The sequence below is a fragment of the Nicotiana tabacum genome, chromosome 23 (assembly GCF_000715075.1).
Source record: "Nicotiana tabacum cultivar K326 chromosome 23, ASM71507v2, whole genome shotgun sequence".
Lineage (NCBI taxonomy): Eukaryota > Viridiplantae > Streptophyta > Magnoliopsida > Solanales > Solanaceae > Nicotiana > Nicotiana tabacum.
In genome coordinates, this window is record NC_134102.1 from 4,144,938 (window position 1) to 4,162,765 (window position 17,828).

Below are 17,828 nucleotides of genomic sequence, written 5' to 3' on the forward strand. Positions count from 1 at the left end.
ATCAATCCCCCAAACATCAAAAAGTTCTACCGCCAGAATATTTTGCAAGGGCATCTCGTGCTTCCTCGTGATAGTTCCAGTTCTTTGGCATCTATCACAATTTTTAACGAAGGCATGTGCATCCTTAAACAATTTTGGCCAATAAAAACCTGATTGTAGCACTTTTTGGGCGGTTCTATCCCCGCCGTGATGACCTCCATATGGTGACGCATGGCAGTCATGTAGTATAGCCTTCATCTCTTCCTCAGGAACACACCTTCTCACCAACTGATCTGCACACTGCCTATATAGGAATGGCTCATCCCACACGTAGAACCTTACATCATGTAGGAATCTTCTTCTATTGTCATCTGTCCATTCTAGTGGCGTCACCCCACTTGCGATAAAATTCACATAATCTGCATACCATGGGGCTTCACCTGAGGTGACTGCTAATATTTGCTCATCCGGAAATGTTTCTTTAATTGACCCTCCTTCAGCTACATGGTCCCGACTTTCTAATCTGGACAAATGATCGGCCACTTGATTTTCTGTCCCTTTTCGATCTCGGATCTCTAAGTCAAATTCTTGCAAGAGGAGGACCCAATGAATCAGCCTCGGCTTGGCGTCTTTCTTTTCAAATAAGTATCTGATAGCTGAATGATCTGTGTAGACGATGACTTTGGTTCCCACTAGATAGGATCTGAACTTGTCAAACGCCCACACCACTGCAAGCAACTCCTTTTCAGTCACTGTATAATTCATCTGAGCTGGATTCATAGTTTTGCTTGCATAATAAATGGAGTGAAAGATTTTATCCCTCCTTTGCCCCAACACCGCTCCAATTGCTATGTCACTTGCATCGCACATCAACTCAAATGGTTGTGCCCAATCGGGGCCAATGATAATTGGTGCAGTCACCAATCTTCCCTTCAGCTCCTCAAATGCTTTCAGACATGCATTATCAAACTTGAAGGTAACATCTTTCTCTAGAAGCCTGCACAAAGGGGAAGAAATTTTCGAAAAATCTTTAATGAAACGACGATAAAAACCTGCATGACCCAAGAAACTGCGAATGCCTTTGATGGATGTCGGCGGGGGCAATTTTTCAATCGTCTCCACCTTTGCTTTATCCACCTGTAGACCATCTTTTGAAACCTTGTGCCCCAAAACTATACCTTCACGTACCATGAAATGGCACTTTTCCCAGTTTAGCACCAAGTTCGTCTCTTCACACCTAGCTAGCACTTTATCAAGGTTCATCAAACAACTATCAAAAGAACATCCAAACACAGAAAAATCGTCCATGAATACTTCTACAAATCTTTCAACCATGTCAGTGAAAATAGCCATCATACACCTTTGAAAAGTCGCAGGTGCATTACAAAGACCGAAGGGCATTCTCTTGAACGCATACGTGCCATAAGGACATGTAAATGTAGTTTTCTCTTGGTCTTCTGGGGCTATAGCAATCTGATTATACCCCGAATAACCGTCCAGGAAACAGTAGTATTCCTGGCCAGCTAATCTATCAAGCATTTGGTCAATAAAAGGAAGGGGAAAGTGGTCTTTCCGGGTGGCATTGTTCAGTTTTCTGTAATCTATGCAAATTCTCCATCCAGTGACAGTTCTTGTAGGAATTAAGTCATTATTTTCATTAACTACTACGGTTATCCCCCCTTTCTTCGGCACACATTGAACGGGGCTTACCCATTTACTATCAGAGATTGGAAATACAATACCTGCATCAAGCCACTTAATCACTTCTTTTCTTACCACTTCTTTCATGATTGGATTTAGTCGGCGTTGGTGTTCTACACTTGGCTTGTGTCCGTCCTCCATGAGGATTTTGTGCATGCAGAAAGCTGGACTAATGCCTTTAATGTCAGACATTGTCCACCCAATTGCTCGCTTGTGCTCACGTAGCACCCTTAATAGCTTTTCTTCCTGTAATTTAGACAAGTGAGCAGAAATAATAACAGGTAAAGTGTCAGAACTTCCCAAATAAGCATATTGAAGGTGAGGGGGTAGGGGTTTAAGTTCCAAATTTGGAGCTTTTTCAATTGACGGCTTTGGTGGGGGGCCACTTGGCCTATTCAGGGGCTCAAACGGGATTATTCCTTGCATGTAACCACATGATGTATCTAGGATATGCATCATCTCCTCAACCTCATCATCCATCTCCAAGCTATCAAACATCATGATTGCTTTTTCTAAACAGTCGTCTAGATATACACTCGTGTCAAGAAGTTTCTCATCCACCTCCACCACAGATATCATAGAGAGCTCCTCATAGTGGCGGGGAAGTTGGATTGCTTTGTAGACATTGAAGACTGCTTCCTCGTTGTCCACTCTCATAATCATTTTCCCTTCTCTCACTTTAATTATTGCATCGCCAGTAGCCAAGAGAGGTCGTCCCAATATGATTGGAACTTGTTCATCAGCCTCGAAGTCTAGAATAATGAAGTCAGCTGGGAAGATGAATTTTCCAATTTGCAGCAGCACATCTTCAATCACTCCTTCGGGGTAGGCTATGGACCTATCAGCTAATTGCAACATCACGGTGGTTGGTCTCGGAGCTCCCAGACCTAATTGCTTAAACAAGGATAAAGGCATCAGATTTATGCTTGCACCCAAATCACACAGAGCACGTCCCACGTCAATATTTCCGATTTGTACTGGAATGGTGAAGCTGCCAGGATCCTTAAGCTTTTGGGGAAGCTTGTTTTGGACCCTTGATGTGCACTCCTCAGTAAGTGCAACCGTCTCGAACTCAGTCAATTTCCTCTTATGAGCCACTATGTCTTTTATGTACTTAGCGTACTTTGGAATTTCACGAAGTACATCCACTAATGGAATATTTAATTGAACCTGACTCAACATGGAGAGAAATTTGTTGAACATGCGATCGTCATTCCTTTTCTGCAATCTTTGGGGGAAAGGTGATGGTGGCCTTGTAACCTCCATTCGCTCTGAACTTGCATCATCTTCCTTTGACTCTTGTGTTGCCTTAGGTGTCAACTCCCCCCAGGTATAGGTTTTTCTTTTATCTTCCTTGGCACTTCCTCTAGTTCCCTCCCGTTTCTAAGTGTAACTGCATTAACTTGAGGGTTCTTCTCTGTATCACTGGGAAGTGAGCCTGTAGGTCTAGTATTTTGGTTTGCTGCTAACTGCCCCATTTGCCTCTCAAGATTTCTGAAATCGGTCCTGAGCTGTTGATTGTCTAGCAACAACTTTTTCAGCAAGTCATTCGTACTTTCTTCCATTTGTTGGGGTGGCTTCTGAGGTTGAGTAAAATTCCCTTGAGGCCTATACTGATTCTGTTGACTTCCGCCCCATGAGAAGTTAGGATGATTCCTCCAGTTTGGGTTGTAAGTGTTCCCATATTGCGCATGTTGATTCATAGGACCTCTGTTTTGTTGCCCCACATAGTATATAGATTCAGGATTCGTGGGGCACATGTCAATCATATGACTGTCTCCGCATAGTTCGCAACAAATAGACATCTGCTGTACATGTTGCATTTGTTGTGTTGTCATTCTATTCATCTGATTTGCCAATTTTGCTATATCGGCTCTCATGGCGGAAAAGTCATCAAGCTCAATCAAACCGGCGGCCTTCTGTTTAATTCCCCTTCGTGAATCCCCCTCTCCTTGCCAATTATGGTCATTAGCAGTGAAATTATTTAGCAAGAGTTGTATTTCACTATACGGTCTTGCCATGCAACTACCCCCACAAGCTGAGTCAAGATTCATCTTTGATGCTTCATCTAACCCATCAACAAAAGTGTGACCCAATACCTCATCAGTTTGACAATGATGCAGGCAGTCTCTGAGTAGCTTCTTGTATCTTTCCCAAGCTTGACGAAGTGTCTCGCCATCCCGTTGTTGGAACCCAAGAATTTGGCTCCTCAGCGACTTTGTCTTCTTAGTTGGGAAAAACTTGATCAGGAATTTCCTTGCTAGATCATCCCAAGTGTGGATAGAGTTCGCGGGCTCCTTTTGCAACCATTCTTTAGCTTCCCCCAACAGTGAAAAAGGGAATAGTGTCAGCCTGACATAGTCCTTGGAGACGTTCGGATAATTGTAAGTGTCCGTGATTTCCAAGAAGTTCTGAATATGCCTCTGCGGGTCCTCATGAGATAGACCCACATATTGTCCTGTGGACTGAATCAGCTGTACCATGTACTGTTTGAGTTCAAAATGCCCAGTGATATCAGGCTTCACAATAGCCTGAGTCATATTCGCAAGATTGGGCCTTGCGGCTTCAATTACCGGACGCTCTTCATTGCCTGCCATATCTATTGGCTGTGGTTGGACTGCGATGCCCAACTCTCTTTCTATTCTCGTTCTAGCTTCGTGTTCCCTTCTCACTCTATGTAGTGTTCGTTCGATTTCTGGATCAAGAGGAATGAGGTTGTTTGCACTTCTACTCCTCTGCATTCGAGAGAAGACCCTGCGTTGACACAAACCAGGCAAACTGAAAATTAAAACTTGAAAACAAATATCTAATAAAAGCTTAACTTAGTCACGTAGCTAATTTCTAAGTCCCCGGCAACGGCGCCAAAAACTTGTTACGGCCAAACACACTCACGCAAGTATACGTGGTCGTCAAGTAATAAAGTAGTGAATAAAGTATCGTTCCCACGAAGACTTATGATTAACTTTGACTAATTCAAACTCGAATAGCTTATTGATTCAAGATATTTCTAACAAAATATATAATTTTCTAACTTACTACCTACGGACGATCAAATAATGAATCGCTAAGAATTCAACACAACACTTCAATAGTTTTGTTCAACAATCAATAGGATATAATATTCCAGGGTCACGGGTCATCTAACATTCATGTTGCATTCGTATTTTAAAATATCTAATTGATTTATCTGAATTGTTGATTCACAGGGTTAATTTCACTCGTAAGAATCTGTCGAGTTCTTACTCGCATGCTCAAGTTAACTTAATACCTATATGTCTATGGAATTAAGTTTAACAAGAACTCATTTACAATTCCTGTATTTTAACCGAGCAAGGCAATTAGGTATATGTCTATCCTAATCGCGAATCCTTTCCCCGATGCCCGGGTTTTGAAAACTTACTCTATTTACTTCTATATGCAATCTAGGGTTCCCACTTTCGAGCTCAACCCTTGATTCGTAGATAGTATTTCACTGTTAATTACTCAGCAAAATAATTAGAAACAGAATTAAATAAACAACCCAATATGATAAACCCAACGTCGTCAAATTAAACTTCAAACATCAACATTCATGTATACCCATGACCCTAGAATAATAGGGTTCTTAGCCACTCATATTCAGGCAATCATCCCAAATTTCATAAGATTGCATAAAAATCAATAAAAGAAAGAAAGGATAAAACTCCAGACGAATTCCTTGGTCTTTGAACTTGGTTATAGCCTTTTTTTCTTCTCTTCCCCTGTCTCTCTTCTACAAGAGGCGTTTTAAAGCTTATATATTGCGTCCAAAAGTTGTAATCTAGAGTTCTCCTAACTCTAGTCCAAATCGGCTTCAGGGGTTGATGCTAAGGCGGATGCGACGCATCCACCTCGTCCTCCATTTCTTAACTTTGCATGTGAGGGTAGACGCGACGCATCCAGCCTTCTCTTCTACTTCCCAGTTTCGCACGCGATGGCGAACGCTATGGCCCAACTTCACTGCTAAGGTTGCACGCAGGATGATGTTTTCCTAGGTTGGATGCGACGCATCCAACCCTTCTTCCTCTGGCTAAACCACCTTTTCTTCATATTTTGCACTCCGAACACCTTAAATCATCACACATAACTTAATTAGTCATCAAACCAATAATTACACCATGTTGGGCATTTTAAAGATTAAATAACATCAAGAAGTGGTTAAAACATGGGTAAAGTAACATCAACACATATCGAAATATGCCAAACATCAGTGTCCTTAACTTTGATGTGTGCATTGTAAAAGTTAAGGACAAGCTGTCCTTAACTTTGATGTGTGCAGTGAAAATATTAAGGACAGGAAGTCCTTAACTTTGATGTGTGTAATGTAAATATTAAGGATTTGGTGTCCTGTATTTTTAACCTTTTGTTAAACTGTATTTTTAGGTTTCTTTATATGTTTTATGCATATGGATCAACAATAGCTGGTTGGAATCATTGTAGACCAGTGATTGCTGTTGATGCAACTTTTTTGAAGTCAAAATATCGTGGTGTTTTAATGATTTCAGTTTCAAAGGATGCAAATAAACAAATATTCCCACTAGCCTTTGGAATTGCTGAATCTGAAAATAACAATTCCTATGAGTGGTACTTTAGTGAGATTCGCAATGCAATTGGGAGTCGTGACAATTTAATTTTTTTTATTGGACAGGCATTAATCTATTGCACATGGCATTGCAAAGGTATATCCTGAAAGCCACCATGGGATTTGTATCATCATTTGGAGCAGAACCTAAAGCGAAGGAAAGTGAAAAGTGAGGTCATAAAAATTTTTCAAAGTGCTGCAAGAGTATACAGGCGCAAAGAATTTGATCTATACATGTCAGATATAGCAAACGTTGATAAGAAGACTTTTGACTACTTGATGGAAGAACCACCGGAAAGGTGGGCACGTTCTTGTAGTCCACGACGAAGATATGACATGCTCACAACAAACATAGTTGAGTTAATGAATTATGTGTTATTAGAAGTAAGGGAGTTGCATGTATTAAGAATGATGGATTTCATCCAAGTGAAGCTACAACGTTGGTTTTATGAAAGAAGAAATGAAGCAGAAGGAACTTTTTATGACGTTTCTTGTTGGGTAGAAGAGGAATTGAAGAAAAAAATAGATTAGCTTTTACTTTAAATGTAAGTATTATGTTCTTACTTTAGCTTATTATTTTAATGATAATTTAACATAATGTACTAACTTATAGTTTTTCAACTTTGAAGGTCTTCCCTGTTGATTCATGGCATTCTAGAGTTGAGGAAGAAGGAATTACTTTCTTGGTGGACTTAAACAAAAGAACATGTGATTGTTTTCAGTTTCAATTTGATGAATTACCATGTATACATGCAATTGCAGCTATCGAGAAGAGAAACATCAAGAAGTCCAATTTCTACTCGGACTGGTACTTAAAGGAATCTTGGCTGAAAATATATGAAAGACAAATACATCCTGTAGGAAATACGGATTCTTGGATTGTACCAGAGAGTGTTAAGTCATAAATTATTAAACCTCCAGATTTCAAAGTCCCGCCAGGTAGAAGGCAGAAGAAAAGGCATATTCCAGCTACCGAATCATCAAAAATAACATTCAAATGTGGTCGTTGCAGAAGAATTGGTCATAATAGAACATTTTGTATATATTCTCCGGCAGTCCATCCATTTTCAAGGAAGCATAGAGAATAATAGATATATCCACTTATGTTTATCTACTCTTTTAAGTTTTTGCTATAAATTAAATTTATTTAGATTGTTTTTATTTGAGCAAGTAAACATTAGTAGATGGTTATATAAAAGATGTCCTGAATTTTCAAAGTTTCTTTGCGCTTACGTGCTACATCTTTATTTTTAAAATCAGATTGGTACAAGTAAAACTTAAGGACATAATCTTTTAAAAGTCCTGAAAATTTCAAGTATAAATCTAATATTAAGGACATAAATTTTTAAAATGTCCTTAACTTCTGGAAATCTCAGATTATTGTCTAGATTTCCAGAAGTTCAGGACATTTCAGAAAAATATGTCCTAAATATTATTTTCATCCTTCAACAAATCAGGACGTTTATGAATATTATGTCCTGAAGTTCTACAACAATCAATGAGATTGGTACAAGTAGACTTCAGGACATAATTTTTTGAAACGTCCTGAACATTTGAAGTATGAATCTAATATATAGGACATAAATTTCTAAAATGTCCTTAACTTTTGGAAATCTCAGTTTATTGTCTATATTCCAGAAGTTTAGCACATTTAAAAAAATATGTCGTGAATATTATTTTTATCCTTCAACAAATAAGGATGTAGTTAACAGATTCTGAAGTTTTACAATAATCAATGTGTGTTGCTTTGAATTTCTAAAAACTTCAAGACAATTTAATCAAAGATTGGCCCTTTAAAACTGTGAAAAAATGGACAAATCAATAGTTAACAGAAAGAAAGAAATTAATAACACGATGCCTTCATATTACTGCTGAAACTGTAATTTAGCATAGCTGTGACCAAAATATTATGCTATGCAAACAAAATAAAGTGCCTTGTGACAATTTACAGGATATTTCAGAATTCATATGGATTCTTTACAGCAATTTTATACCAATTCCACTACAGCTTACTTCCTTTACAACTACACTACAACTTCTTTGGGCAAGAAGTTTCATTTTCACTATCATAGTCGTCGTCGACATTTTCTGGTGGTGTATCATAACTAGAATTTCTTTTTCACTCTCCATGTGCCCAAAGATTTGCTGCAAGTTCTTTTCTGAAGTTTGATATATCCTTAGGTTGGAATTTCTCCACATCTTTTCCCATCATCAACAACTCCACATACTTGATTAGGAATACACCGCAATCAGTCCTAAGAAAAATGTAAGATATGGAGTCAATTAAACAATACCTTTAATAAAATAAATCTAAAGTACATATAAATTATATAGCAAGTGACAAAACGTACGAACGAGTTTGGTGATTTTTGCCACTGAATATCAAATTTGTTGAATGCATTTCCAAAAGACTTGTGATTTTTCTCAAACTGTGAGAACTTTAGCAAGTGGGGGATCATGCGTGCATACATTTCAATGTGTTTCATTCCTTGCTCATATGGCTCACTATATGTGGAATCGTACACATCAATCTTTCTCTCATTCAAGTCTAATACCCCCAAAAGAAAATGTGTCACGGCATCATTATCTTCTGAAGGAAGCCGACATGAAAAACCGATTTTGTCAACCTCTGTCCAAGCAATTCCATATCTACGATTGTCACCCCACACATATGGTGTGAGAACCAACTGATTATCATCACACCAAAATAAATCTGAAGCATATTCTTTGAAATCCTTATACACAATTAGCATATAGTTATCAAAAAGTATATATGTAGTTGTGCAACGAAAAGGATGGGCGCAAGAGTGGTAGCATTCCTTCTTTCTCAAATAATACAGGGCAATGTCAATATGCTTTATAAAAAGGCATAGAAAGAAAAAAAAATCCATCAGTCATAAATAATTAAAAAATAATAAATTAAGAAGAAAGAAAACAAATGCCTTGTGAATTATCAAACCTTATCATCAAGTACAAAGCTACTATGTGCAAGCTCAAGGAAGAACATTTTGCTACTGATTTTTTAATGGTACAATTTATATAGATTCTTTCTCACACCATTATCCTCAGCATATATATCAGTTTGTCCCCTGAAAATTTTGAAAATATCAAAGTTAGAAAGTTTATAAGTTAGTCCTCAATTCCTAATTAAGGACACTTGGTCCTGAACTTACAGTAACAAGGTCATAAGTTTAGGACACTTGGCTCTGAAGTTAGAGTTGCAAATTCAAAAATTAAGGACATGTAATCCTTAACTTACAGTTACAAGTTCAAAAGTTAAGGACACTTGGTCCTGAACTTAGACTTACAAGCTCATAAATTAAAGTCTTGAACTTAGAGTAACAAGCTCATAAGTTAAGGACAATTGGTACTGAACTTAGAGTGGAAGTTCAAAAATTAAGGACACTTGGTCCTGAAGTTAGAGTTGCAAATTCAAAAATTAAGGACAGGTAGTCCTTAACTTACAGTTACAAGTTCAAAAGTTAAGGACACTTGGTCTTGAACTTAGACTTACAAGCTCATAAATTAAAGTCCTGAACTTAGAGTAACAAGCTCATAAGTTAAGGACAATTGGTCCTCAACTTAGAGTGGAAGTTCAAAAATTAAGGACACTTGGTCCTGAAGTTAGAGTTGCAAATTCAAAAATTAAGGACAGATAGTCCTTAACTTACAGTTACAAGTTCAAAAGTTAAGGATACTTGGTCTTGATCTTAGACTTACAAGCTCATAAATTAAAGTCCTGAACTTAGAGTAACAAGCTCATAAGTTAAGGACAATTGGTCCTGAACTTAGAGTGCAAGTTCAAAAATTAAGGACACTTGGTCCTGAAGTTAGAGTTGCAAATTCAAAAATTAAGGACAGGTAGTCCTTAACTTACAGTTACAAGTTCAAAAGTTAAGGACACTTGGTCCTGAACATAGACTTACAAGCTCATAAATTAAAGTCCTGAACTTAGAGTAACAAGCTCATAAGTTAAGGACAATTGGTCCTCAACTTAGAGTGGAAGTTCAAAAATTAAGGACACCTGGTCCTGAAGTTAGAGTTGCAAATTCAAAAATTAAGGACAGATAGTCCTTAACTTACAGTTACAAGTTCAAAAGTTAAGGATACTTGGTCCTGAACTTAGACTTACAAGTTCATAAATTAAAGTCCTGAACTTAGAGTAACAAGCTCATAAGTTAAGGACAATTGGTCTTGAACTTAGAGTGCAAGTTCAAAAATTAAGGACACTTGGTCCTGAAGTTAGTGTTGCAAATTCAAAAATTAAGGACATGTAGTCCTTAACTTATAGTTACAAGTTAAAAAGTTAATGACACTTAGTCCTGAACTTAGACTTACAATCTCAAAAGTTAAGGACACTTAATCCTTAACTTAGAGTTACAAGCTCAAAACTTTAGGACATTTAGTCATGAAGTTAGAGTTGGAAGCTCAATACACTTAGTCCTGAATTTAAATTTACAAGTTCAAGACACAAATGTAAGCAATTAAGAAATAATGAATACATTTAGGGACTTACACTTTTTTGCGACCTTTCGTTTTCTCCTTGCCCAACCATCCAATGAATTTCTTCAATAAGTTTTCATCATCTTTGGCATAATGAAAAATACATGTACGAGTATATTTTGATTTTATCCAGCCTGTATACTTGGGAGTATTTTCATTGTGCGCCATCAATGTTCCTCTTTTTCTTTTCTGTTCAAAAGGAGACTTCAATTGCCAACTAAGCTTCGTATTCCTTTTCCCTCGACCAAGCTCTGCTTCAACATTTCCTTCAACCTCCATAGACAAACCCTCATCAATGCTCATTTGTGTAGTCGGAGGAGTAGGATTAAGAATAGCAAATGATGGACCATCAAAACCAATACTATCTCTCTTCCTTTTCCTAGTATATTGGTTAACAACTTCATTTTTATTTTGCTCTGCAAGCAACACTACATATACATTAGTTTGTTGCAAGTCGTCAATTCTATGAATTGTCAAATAAAGAGACAAAAACTAAGGACATAATTTTTGAAATGTCCTGACAATTTGAATTATAAATACAATATTAAGGACACAATCAATACATGTGTTGGCCACACTACCTTCTTGTATTTCTTTAACAAACAATGGTGCTGACATATTGATTGCATTTTCTTTATCTTGCAATTGTTCTCCACGTTCTTCGATTGCAAGTTCACAAGATTCTGCAAAATATTTATAGGAGCTAACACAATTAGTACTTGTTACTAATCTTTGATTAAAACAAACATGTATAAGATGAAAAAAAACTCCGTCTAACCTTTTGCAACTGTCAAGATCATGCCAGTTAAATCATTATCTTGACTAGCATTTTTTTGGCTTCCAATATTGTCTGTAAGAGAGAGAGGTGTAGAGATATCATACGTTCCTTCTATACATTTGCAAACAATCTCACTTATATTCGTTCCTTGGGTATTTTCTATGTCTTGAGATTGTCCTCCACTTCTCTCTTTTGAAATTTCATCATCTTGATAGTCCACTCCATCTTGTGTAGTCGGAGGAGTAGGAGTAAGAATAACAAATGATGGACCATCAAAACCAATACTATCTCTCTTCCTTTTCCTAGTATATTGGTTAACAGCTTCATTTTTGTTTTGCTCTGCAAGCAACAGTACATATACATTAGTTTGCTGCAAGTCGTCAATTCTATGACAAATTGTCAAATGAAAAGACAAAAACTAAGGACATAATTTTTGAAATGTCCTGACAATTTGAATTATGAATACAATATTAAGGACACAATCAATACCTGTGTTGGATACGCTGCCTTCTTGTATTTCTTTAACAGACAATGGAGCTAACATATTGATTGCATTTTCTTTATCTTGCAACTATTCTCCATGTTCTTCGATTGCAAGTTCACAAGATCCTGCAAAATATTTACAAGAGCTAACACAATTAGTACTTGTACTAATCTTTGATTAAAACAAACATGTATAAGATGAAAAAAACTTCGTCTAACCTTTTGCAACTGTCAAGATCATGCCAGTTAAATTATTATCTTGACTAGCATTTTTTTGGCTTCTAATATTGTCTGTAAGAGAGAGAGGTGTAGAGATATCATATGTTCCTTCTATACATTTGCAAACAATCTCACTTATGCTTGTTCCTTGGGTATTTTCTATGTCTTGAGATTGTCCTCCACTCCTCTCTTTTGAAATTTCATCATCTTGATAGTCCACTCCATCTTCTTTCCTTGCAGCTTCAAAAGATTCTGTAACATTTACAATTAATACTTGTTACTAATAGTTTACTAAAACTAACATTCAACATATCATGAAAATTCCATCTAACCTTGATTGGCATCATTTTGATTTCTAAATTTCTCTTTAAGTGAGAGAGGTGTAGATAGATCATATATTTCTTCAACACATTTGCATACAATCTCATTTATACTTGTTCCCAATGAATTTTCTAAATCCCGAGATTGCACTCCATATTTACAAATTATTTCTGTTACACTTGTCTCTTTCGGATTTTTCTGGTCTTGACATTCCATTCCATCTTGAACTTGCACTCCATCAAACGATTCTACACACATTTGTAATCACAAAAAAGTTTATATGTATTATGCTATTGAATATAAATTTCAATGATAACAAATTCAAAAAATGTATCTAACCTTTCCCAATTTCGATGCCAATATCAGTTTCATCTTCTAGATGCACATCTCTATAATCGCTTTCATAATGATCTTCTACATGCACATCTATATCATCACATTGATCATCAACTGCATCTTTGCTAATTGGAACACTAGGTTCTCTCTCTATGGTCCTTTCATAAGGTTTGTCAAGAAGCTTCAATAAAGTATCAATCTTTGATCCTGGGTTTTTCTTTAAAGCCTGTGAGATAGTATTTAAAATAAGAATCAGAATGTTAGCTGCTTATAAGTTACGGACACTTGGTCCTTAACATAGAGGTACAAGCTCACAAATTAAGGACAAGTGTTCCTTAACTTAGAGTTACAAGAACAGAAATTAAGGACATGTAGTCCTGAACTTAGAGTTACAAGTTAAAAAGTTAAGGACAGGTAGTCCTAAACTTCAAGTTACAAGCTCACAAATTAAGGACACTTGGTCTTTAACTTAGAGTTACAAGCACAGAAATTAAGGACAGGTAGTCCTGAACTTAGAGTTCCAAGTTCAAAAAATAAGGACATGTAGTCCTGAACTTAGAGTTACAAGTTAAAAAGTTAAGGATATGTAGTCCTGAACTTAGAGTTACAAGTTAAAAAGTTAAGGACAAGTAATCCTAAACTTATAGTTACAAGCACAGAAATTAAGGACGGGTAGTCCAGAACTTAGAGTTCCAAGTTTAAAAAATAAGGACATGTAGTCCTGAACTTAGAGTTACAAGTTAAAAAGTTAAGGACATGTAGTCCTGAACTTAGAGTTACAAGTTAAAAAGTTAAGGACATGTAGTCCTGAACTTAGAGTTACAAGTTAAGAAGTTAAGGACAGGTAGTCCTAAACTTCAAGTTACAAGCTCACAAATTAAGGACACTTGGTCCTTAACTTAGAGTTACAAGCACAGAAATTAAGGACATGTAGTCCTGAACTTAGAGTTACAAGTTAAAAAGTTAAGGACATGTAGTCCTGAACTTAGAGTTACAAGTTAAAAAGTTAAGGACAGGTAGTCCTAAACTTCAAGTTACAAGCTCACAAATTAAGGACACTTGGTCCTTAACTTAGAGTTACAAGCACAGAAATTAATGACATGTAGTCCTGAACTTAGAGTTACAAGTTAAAAAGTTAAGGAAAGGTAGTCCTAAACTTCAAGTTACAAGCTCACAAATTAAGGACACTTGATCTTTAACTTAGAGTTACAAGCACAGAAATTAAGGACAGGTAGTCCTAAACTTAGAGTTCCAAGTTCAAAAAATAAGGACATGTAGTCCTGAACATAGAGTTACAAGTTAAAAAGTTAAGGACATGTAGTCCTGAACTTAGAGTTACAAGTTAAAAAGTTAAGGACATGTAGTCCTAAACTTCAAGTTACAAGCTCACAAATTAAGACACTTGGTCCTTAACTTAGAGTTACAAGCACAGAAATTAAGGACATGTAATCCTTAACTTAGAGTTCTAAGTTCAAAAAATAAGGACATGTAGTCCTGAACTTAGAGTTACAAGTTAAAAAGTTAAGGACATGTAGTCCTGAACTTAGAGTTACAAGTTCAAAAGTTAAGGATAGGAAGTCCTAAACTTAGAGTTACAAGCTCAAAAATTAAGGACACGGTGTCCTTAACTTAGAGTTACAAGCACAGAAATTAAGGATATTACCTTGATGTCATTTTGAATCTTTTTTTCCGATAAAGCTATTTTTTGATGTATTCTAGTACATTCTGCCTCCATATCCTTTTTGAACTTCTCCGATAATCTCTGAATCAAAAACCATAAAAACAAAAAATTCTCTTAAGCAAAAATAAGCAAATAAAAAACTAATGGTATTCAAAGACAGAAAACCTACGTTAACAATTTCCTTAAGCAAGACTTCATCAAATTGTGTTGAAGGCATTCAACTTTGATCTTGAGACAATGGCACATGCACACTAGCGGGCTCCACATCTACTTCAGAAGAAAGAAATGGTACCATCTCGAGCAACTGATACAACTATTATATAAGAAAAAAAAATGTAAGTATTCAAAACTAAAACACATAAGCAAAAAAATAGCTAGTAATCCTATTAACTTAATTTTTTATTATGAAAGTACTTTTTACATAGGGTGTCATAATGTGGAGATTTCATATCTGAATAACATAGCATCCGAGGGAACCCACATTCTTTGAAGTTCACAAATTGTTTTTCCTGAAAAATTGGGAATACTTCCATAATCCAAACACAAAAAGCGAAAGGGAAGCCAAGTATAGTATAACTGTCCTTCTCTTTATCTTTCTCTTTCTCTATCTCATTCTCATTCTCATTGTCTGAAGTATTTTGTTTGGGCTTCAAACGACTCTTCAATGATTTTAGTAACTTTTCATAACAAAGAGAGCCCCAATTGAAAGAAGAGCAGAGTTCATCGTCATCTACGATTTTCATTACCCGCTCAGACATATTCTGATTCTTGCGCTTCCCCATCAACACATATTCAACAAAATAAATTGATGCCAACTTCACTGCATCGTCATGGCTGCCTACAAATGATGCAGTTGTACCGTATGGGTGACTAGTAATAAAATGCCACAAATCGCCTAACTCGATTCTATCCTTTCCAGGGAAGTAGACTTTCAAAAGCCTATTCTCTCTTTCACGTAAAACTTTGAAGTCCACTGAAGAAGAACATTTCAACCCAGTAATTATCTGGAACGCTTCACGTGTAAACTTCACTTCATGATCAAAAACCTTGAATGTCATTGAATGCGATTCATTGCTTACAATTTCTGAAAGCAACACACAATGAATAAGTCTACCACAGAACTTCACACCTTGTAATCGGAAAAAGTTTTCGAAAACATCATCCCTCAACTTCTTCCATTGCGTGTTCGACAAAAAACTTTTTATTGTTTCCTTATACTGAAAATCTCCTTTCTAATAGCTCATCGAATTACGCCAATCATCAAACTCGAAAACACGATCTCCTTCCATTTAGCACACTACAAAGAAGGAAATAGAACGTAAACATTAGGACTATTTTTTTGAAATGTCCTTAATATTTAAACTACAAAACTAAAATCCAGGACCTAAGTAGATGCATCTTTAATAGAAGAACAATAAACTAAAATTAGCTTACAAATTCTTAGGACTTTTTTCCTGAAATGTCGTTAATATTTAAACTACAAAACTAAAATCCAGGACCTAAGTAGATGCATCTTTAATAGAAGAACAATAAACTAAAATTAGCTTACAAATTCTTAGGACTATTTTTCTGAAATGTCCTTAATATTTAAACTACAAAACTAAAATCCAGGACCTAAGTAGATGCATCTTTAATAGAAGAATAATAAATTAAAATTAGCTTACAAATTCTTAGGACTATTTTTCTGAAATGTCCTTAATATTTAAACTAAAAAACTAAAATCCAGGACCAAATTAGATGCATCTTTAATAGAAGCACAATTAACTAAAATTAGCTTACAAATTCTTAGGGCTATTTTTCTAAAATGTCCTTAATATTTAAACTAAAAAACTAAAATCCAGGACCTAATTAGATGCATCTTTAATAGAAGCACAGTTAACTAAAATTCCTAAACACAGTTAGCTTACAAATTCTTAGGACTATTTTTCTGAAATGTCCTTACATAATCAATATATTGATTGAACCACAAACACATTTTAATACCAAAAGGTTCTCAATAACTTTCTCACAAAAATCTGCACCTTATTCCTCAGCGAATCAAGTTATAATCATTATTTTGGACATTTCACACATACTTGATGATAAACACAACATTGATCACGATTAGAGATATACTAAAAGAAGAATGCATAAAAGCAAAATCGAAAACATACCAGTACGCTGGTTCGCTGCAGAGAAGATGACAAAGGAGAAGAGATTAAGTTGGACAAAGTATACGTAGAGAATTGTTGTGGGCTGGGCAGGAACGTTATTGAGGGAGCGAAATTTTGCATATTAAATTTTGGCTCTGAACTCCAATCGAGAGAAGAGAGTTGCATGTAGGAACGATATTGAGGGAGCTAAAGTTTGCCTATGAAATTTTGGCTCTGAACTTAAATGAGAGAAGCGTATAAAGGAAGGGTTTGAGAATAAAAGAAATAGAAAAAAGGGTAAAAATATCTTTTCATATTAATTTTAATAGAGTAGTGGTTATTTTTGCTCAACATTAGAATTGGTGGATAAAAAATAAACACCACCTTATTTAGTGGCTACCACACGCCATTTTTACGTCTTGTTAAGATTACAATCTGGGCCGACCCAACCCGAAGAAGCAACTGGATCTGGATTAGCCCATTTCGTACTCCGTATTCAGCAAGTAACCCGAAGTACGTAAAATCATTCAAATATTCCCAAAAAATTAATTAACGCGCCATAATTTAAATCTCAAAGAAACAAAAACAACGTTGAAGAAGCAGTAATAAATGGAAGAAGGAAAAGAATAAGAAGAAGCATTTCCTAATGAAGATGAACTCGTAGTTTCTTCTGCTCTTCTCCTTCTCTCTACTACAAAGTTTCTTCTGCTCTTCTCCTTCTCTCTACTACAAAGTATTAGTATAAAATTCTCAAATTTCTCTATAATTTTCAGTTACTCAAATTGTATTGCTAATACTATACCTTTTTTTTTAAATTTTTTTTTTGTTTTTGTAGAAGGAAGAGCATATCGGAGACATCACAGGCAACTGCATTGAGTTATAGAACGCCGGCTTTGGATTCGAAGTAATACTACAAAATTCTGAATTTTTTCTCAAATTTGAGTTACTTAAATTGTTGCTAATTTGAGTTTCTGTTGTTGTTGTTGTAGAATGAAAAGTATATCTGAGATTTCACAGGCAGCTGCATTGAGTTATACAGGGTCGATTTCAGATTCGAAGTCGAAATCGAGTGCTTCTAATTCAACTGTTACTGCT

General features: G+C 35.9%; 1 protein-coding gene across 1 annotated transcript; it reads left to right on the forward strand.

Moving 5' to 3' along the window:
• Nucleotides 1-6,514: 6,514 nt before the first annotated feature.
• LOC142177599 (uncharacterized) lies at nucleotides 6,515-7,185 on the forward strand. The gene is made up of 2 exons (XM_075246804.1): nucleotides 6,515-6,778; nucleotides 6,910-7,185. The coding sequence occupies exons 1-2, from the start codon at nucleotides 6,515-6,517 to the stop codon at nucleotides 7,183-7,185; spliced, it is 540 nt and encodes a 179-aa protein (XP_075102905.1).
• Nucleotides 7,186-17,828: the final 10,643 nt, after the last annotated feature.

Bases quoted from the DNA above. Each gene is read 5' to 3' on its own strand.
- LOC142177599 (XM_075246804.1), top strand. From the start codon at position 6,515: ATGTCAGATATAGCAAACGTTGATAAGAAGACTTTTGACTACTTGATG. The intron at 6,779-6,909 runs GTAGAAGAGGAA...TCAACTTTGAAG, and splicing joins TTTATGACGTTTCTTGTTGG to GTCTTCCCTGTTGATTCATG.